The following is a 5,887-nucleotide window of genomic DNA, read 5'->3' on the forward strand; positions in this document are numbered from 1 at the left end:
TCTTCACTTGTGTTTTTTGGAAATTCTGTACAGAAGATGTGTACTCGCGCCCCCTACCATATAACAGTAAAAACACGGATTCTAGGAGCACAATTATAGCTAAAGTATATTTAGACTTTTTCTAAGTATAAGTCAAGTATACTTAAATGCCATTTTAAGTATATTTCTGAGATGTACATAAAGCCAATTTCTGAGAAGTACATAAAAAGTAGACTAAAAGTATACTTTCCTATTTTTTAGTTTAAAAGAAGTATACTAATAGCACACTTGAATAAACTTTTTTTTTTCGTAAGGGTTAACATGTTTTGCTCAAACTTCACCATGGCATTAGAGCTGGTACACCGTTATCGTTTGCGAAATTAAAAATGAAGGTGCCATGCGTGGAAATGTTAAAGATTAAGGGGCGGTAATATTATAATGAGATCCCTTTGCCACGTCACCAAGGGAGCGAAGTCAGGCGCTCGTTTTCTCAGACGCTTGCAGAAAAAGGCTTCCCAAAACAAAGTTACTGGGTTAATCATTTTCACATTTCCTTGGTTGGTAGATACACAGGAGACCTGATTATAGCACTTAAAACCTGGAAAAGTCAGATTTTCATGATATGTCACCTTTAAAGTCAATTTCTGCACAGATACACACTTTGAAGTCTTTTGAACATTCCCACCATTTTTGACCAGGAAAAAAACCCCAGCAGGTCATGTTGTCACACTTAATAAATGGGGTTAGTTGCCACAATGGGATCCTGCAGTTTATTGACATTGATTTGAGAATAATACCTTGAAAAATGAAATACTACCTAAAGTCAAAGAAAAAGTAATTTACCACATCATATCTTCATTTAAAATGTATTAAAGCCTAATTAATGGCTAAATTAAAACGATAAAACAATTCACGAAACAGCAAAAATCTAAAAGTAGCATGCAAATATATATTACAAATTGCAGTATCTGTTTTGAAACTATCTCTATTGTATAAAGCACTACAAAAATGAAGGTTACAATGGCTTTTACATTTTTGCTGTTTCATGAATAGCAATTTGCAATTGATGAATTGCAACATATAATATACATGTGACAACTTGCCCCAACTTGACATTTATTAAAAATCCTTATATGATGATTTGTTTGGATCATAAACTAGCAGTGTCAGTTGTTTCATTTCACAATTTTTTTCTTCCCACATTCAGGTGGTTTCGAAGAAATACCGTAACTTTGAGATCCCATCAGAGTTCAGTGGGGTTTGGAGGTACCTGCAGAGCGCCTATGCCCGGGATGAATTCACCAACACCTGTGCGGCAGACAGAGAGCTTGAACTGGCCTATCAGGACGTGGCCAAGCGGCTGGGCAAATGAACCCGCGCTAATCAGTGACTCTAATAATCATATGCAAAACTGCTAAAGTGGTGACCTTTCTCTTTGTGAAAGACTGTCTCACAAAAGAATTTCCTTCAGCAGTTATTGAGCAGAATTTGCCTTCAGGACATTGACTTGGTCCTGTAATTCTCCTGTCTCGCTTGTGTGTACTTCCCTTACTATTGCCATTATATTTACTGTCTGTAAGTGACATAAACTCCTCTATTAGTGTCGCTATCTATGACGGTCTAGAAAAACACTGTGCCACTGTTTCTCTACAAATTGTCAGGGTTGGATGATGATACTCTTTATTTAAGGTTCAATTCTTGTTGCATAAACCTTTCACTTTTGCGTTGTATAAATTATTTTTGCTAGAAACAGTGATATAATTTTGTGTTTTATCTAAGAGTATGATATTTAACCTTAGTATTATAGTTAATGTGTGTAAATCTCCACAGGAGAAAAAAAGGTGAGCATGAAAGAATGTAATTTCTTTAGAATTGGCTTGAGAAGAATTCTATTTAAGCACAAAGTCCCACCTAGTGGAGAAATGAATAAAGCTGAGCTATTTAAATTAGCCTCGTTCTGCAGCTGATATATACTGACACAAAATATATGTACATAATATTTAAATTATTGTTTCTAAGCCATCACACAAAATAGGCACATGTTTAGGTCTCAGGTATCTCAAGCCCTGTTTGGAATTTTCATATATTTGAACTGAACAACATTGATTGCTTCTTATTAATAAAATATATTTTTTCATAAAGCTTGTGATTTAATCACGTGTCATACTGCAAGACGACGAATTTCAAGCTGAAAAAACTCATCTGGTCGATTACCACAGATATTCGACTCATCCCTCAGAAAAGCTCTAATGAGATTAAAAGTGGTTGCATTTTTTGTTTAAGCATTTATATTAATTCTTCAATAGAAAATTGGTATTATATGATCTGTAAAGTTTATCGACTTGACATGGTTATTGACAGGACTTGAAAAACACAGGTTAGTAAACGATTTTTTGATTTTATGTTTATTTAAACATTTGTTTTTTACTTTTCCTTTATAAGAAGACACAATTTTGTGTAACTATTATAGTAGCAATTATCTTCAGAGACGTAGACATCATGTTACAGTTAGGCCTAGTTTATCTTGTATTGAACCTGGAACATTTCTTTTCCCTGCTGAAAAAAACAAAACATCAATCAATTAATCAATCAAGCAAACAAAAAGATAAAACTATAATCTGCTAATTTCTGTCAACCTAGTCTACTTTGATGGTTTTTCAGGTGTTTTAGTCACTTGTCAGGCTGGGAGACCAGATGGCTGACCAGCTAAACCAGTTGAACACCAGCCTACCATATTAAGTTGGCTTAAGTGTTTGTTTGAGCAGGATTTAATTCCTCAAATGTATGTACATAACCTTGAATGATGCTGCAGTTGGTAACATATTCATTTGACTTGATGAGTGAGTGAAGTGACGTGTGGCCAAGTATGTTGACTGATACTCAGAACTTGTGCTCTGCATTTAAGACACTTAAGATAATATTTCACAAAAAAACAAATGGTCACCATCTATCAAACTGTCAAATTTATGTGAAAAAAAGCTGTCGTTCCCTCTGATTTCCAGCACATGTGATGTCTGTATGTCAAGTTTAGCTGGCAGCCGAATAATATTGCTTCAGTATTACACGAGCATGGAGATCAGGCCGAAACAGGAGAGGTTTTCCTCCAGTAGCTCAGGGCCGCTCAGCCTCATGGGTTTTAATTACCCTACTTCCTGTTGAGGAAGCCCTTTCATCATCTCTGAGCCAGCCAACACATTTCTTTCACTGTAAATTCAAACCATCTGCATTTATATCTGTAATCTTTATTTGGGCAGTGGGGCAAAGGGCCGGTCAGACATGCACTTGGCTCCTTCCTTGATTGTTTCAGCAAGTCTTGCACCATTCTGGATAAAATGTCCTGCAGCCTCAAGCGCATGGAAGGACCAGTTGACTCACTCACACCCCACACATCAACACACCAAACACGCAGTCATCCATCTTCAGATGGAAATCCTTCTCCAACACGCTCTTCTTTTCCCTCCAAATCTCTGAGGAATCTCCGTGCAAGCATAATGTACTGAAAAATCTGTGTTGTTTTCCAATTGTGCATTGAAGGAGTGATCAGAATATTGACTTATTTTCACTTATTCACTTCATGTAACCTAATTGACCGGATTTCATTCAACAAGGTATCCTTATTCCATCTACACTTGGCTATGTACAGATAAAAAAAATTACTTCCATGATGATGCTAATCATTGTGCCTAATCAAGACCTGACTGGTCAAAAATGTTGCACTGTTTGGGAAAATACATTTTTTGTAGCTGTAATGTACGAGTTTTGCAGTTGCTTCATACATATATCTCATTCATAATTGCTCGCTTATGTAGATTACGGGGCTTCCAAATGTCTGCATTTGAATGTATTTCCATTTGGGAGGAGTACATTTTACATATGTGGCCTAAACAACCATATGCATTTACAGCAAGCTTGACTGAGTTGCATCTTGTATTGCATCTCAAATGAACATTGGAGGGCATTTACACTTGGTCCAGGTCTAGATAGATGCCCAATGAAATGTATAAATACCTCCATTGAGACTTTAAGGTGGGCTTTTTTTGCCTTGGGCCAGTAAGCAACCGCATTGCAAAGTGCTGAAAACCACTCAGAACACCATTGTTACCGCATTGCAAAGCCCTGGCAGATGCTTTAGCATCATAGAGGTACGTTTTGCACTCATAATTTCTTCAGGAAATGTAAAAATAATTTTTTTTAATGATTTTACAGTAATTACAATAACTTGAGTGTCTTTTATTTTGACAGAAACTGGTAACACTGTTAGGATGGAAGAAAGCAAGAATGATACCATCACAGTACTGGAAAAAAGTCACATTATATATCTTGAAACTGGCAATTACGTGTGAGAAAATGAGTCTTTTCCTGAATGCTTTTACCTTTGTTGAAGGGTGTCAAAGCAGCGGTAGCCTCTGACTTCATTACTCACATCCCACCTGATTTAACTTATGCTGAAGTTGCAATTGCATTTTCATAGCTCAAAACCCAAAGGTAATCTAAAGCAGAGCCCAGTCCATGGATAAATGAACTGAAATAAAATATACAAAAATTTGCCATGGCGACATTTCTCATTTTCATCTTATGTATTTTGATGTACTAAAATAAAGTAAAACTGAAATAAAAATAAATAATGAAAAACTATATTTAAAAAATAAAAAACTTTAAAAATGACAAATGACTGAAAAGTGGAAAATATTTTTTTAAATCTAATTTAAAATAATAAAAACTCTCAATGACACAAAGATAAAACTGTTATAGTGTTATTTTTGTGTAACACTAAAACTAAAAGCATACACTCTAAAAAATGCTGGGTTAAATACAACCAAGTTCTGGGTAAAATAGGGACAAACCCAGCAATTGGGCTGTTTTGACCCAGCGATTGGGTTACTACCCAGAAGGTTGGGTTAAACATTTAACCCAACCGCTGGGTCAAAACAACCCAATTGCTGGGTTTGTCCCTATTTTACCCAGCACTGGGTTGTATTTAACCCAGCATTGTTTAGAGTGTATAGTGAACAGGGGCTATCAAACTTCAAAAAGGCACAAAAAAAAGCTAACAGTTAATTGTTTATACAATTTGTGTGCTATATTTCAAGTTAATGAATGGACTGAAATATAAGGTAAATTCCCTTGTAAGGAATCAGACTGGAAATTATGTGTAAAAAATTTATATGATGCTTTTCATGTCTTTTTGGAGCTTGACAAACTCTAGTCACTATATGCTTTCATTGTTTATGGAAAAAAGTCATGGTTTTGGATCAACATGTGAGTGATTACGTGATGACTATTAATTTATGGGTGAACTATTTATCTGATTTTATATGTAAAACCAAACGTTTTATCAAAATCTTGTGATGTCCTCTTGACACCTCGACATAATCTTTTGAAGTCAAATCTCAAACGAACCGCGAGAACAAACCCTCAGTCAATGTAAGCGACTGCTACCTACTGGCAGTAAGTCACCGTATTGCTCTGCAGAGCGTGGAATGAACCTTCTGCGGTCATAATATGAGCCGTCCTGCTCTGTGCGCGGGGTTCCAGCGGTGTCAGGCCCCGCTGCATGCTGGGAAGATAGAGAGGGTGAGAGTGATGGGGGGGAACAATGTCACTCTCGCACACGTGTGTTTGTTTAGGCTTCCAGTGAGGTGTCAGAACGGAGCCTTGCTGCTGTTTCACACGTGCTTTTTCTGAAACTAGAGCGCATGTCATGCAGGGCTGGAAAATAATGATGAAAGCGTCGCTGCATGTCCTTAGGTTTGGCGTGGTCATGATATCAAACATTAGTCAATACCAGTGGCAGTGAAATTCTATGATTATAACCAACTATAAAGCTAATTTATATATATATATATATATATGTGTGTGTGTGTGTGTGTGTGTGTGTGTGTGTGTGTGTGTGTTTTTTGTGTGTGTG

The 5,887-nt window shown here is 36.4% G+C and overlaps 1 protein-coding gene across 1 annotated transcript in view; it reads left to right on the forward strand.

Annotated features, from left to right (window-relative positions):
* The window catches only part of clic5a (chloride intracellular channel 5a), an 8,167-nt gene extending 6,053 nt beyond the window's left edge, over positions 1 to 2,114 (forward strand). Inside the window, exon 6 of the mRNA XM_016284030.1 lies at positions 1,187 to 2,114. Within this exon, the coding sequence (XP_016139516.1) occupies positions 1,187 to 1,351 (165 nt within the window). The 3' untranslated portion in view covers positions 1,352 to 2,114. The remainder of the gene's footprint in view (positions 1 to 1,186) is intronic.
* Positions 2,115 to 5,887: the final 3,773 nt, after the last annotated feature.

Source organism: Sinocyclocheilus grahami, unplaced genomic scaffold (assembly GCF_001515645.1).
Source record: "Sinocyclocheilus grahami isolate Dianchi unplaced genomic scaffold, SAMN03320097.WGS_v1.1 scaffold179.1, whole genome shotgun sequence".
NCBI classification, from domain to species: Eukaryota; Metazoa; Chordata; class Actinopteri; order Cypriniformes; family Cyprinidae; genus Sinocyclocheilus; species Sinocyclocheilus grahami.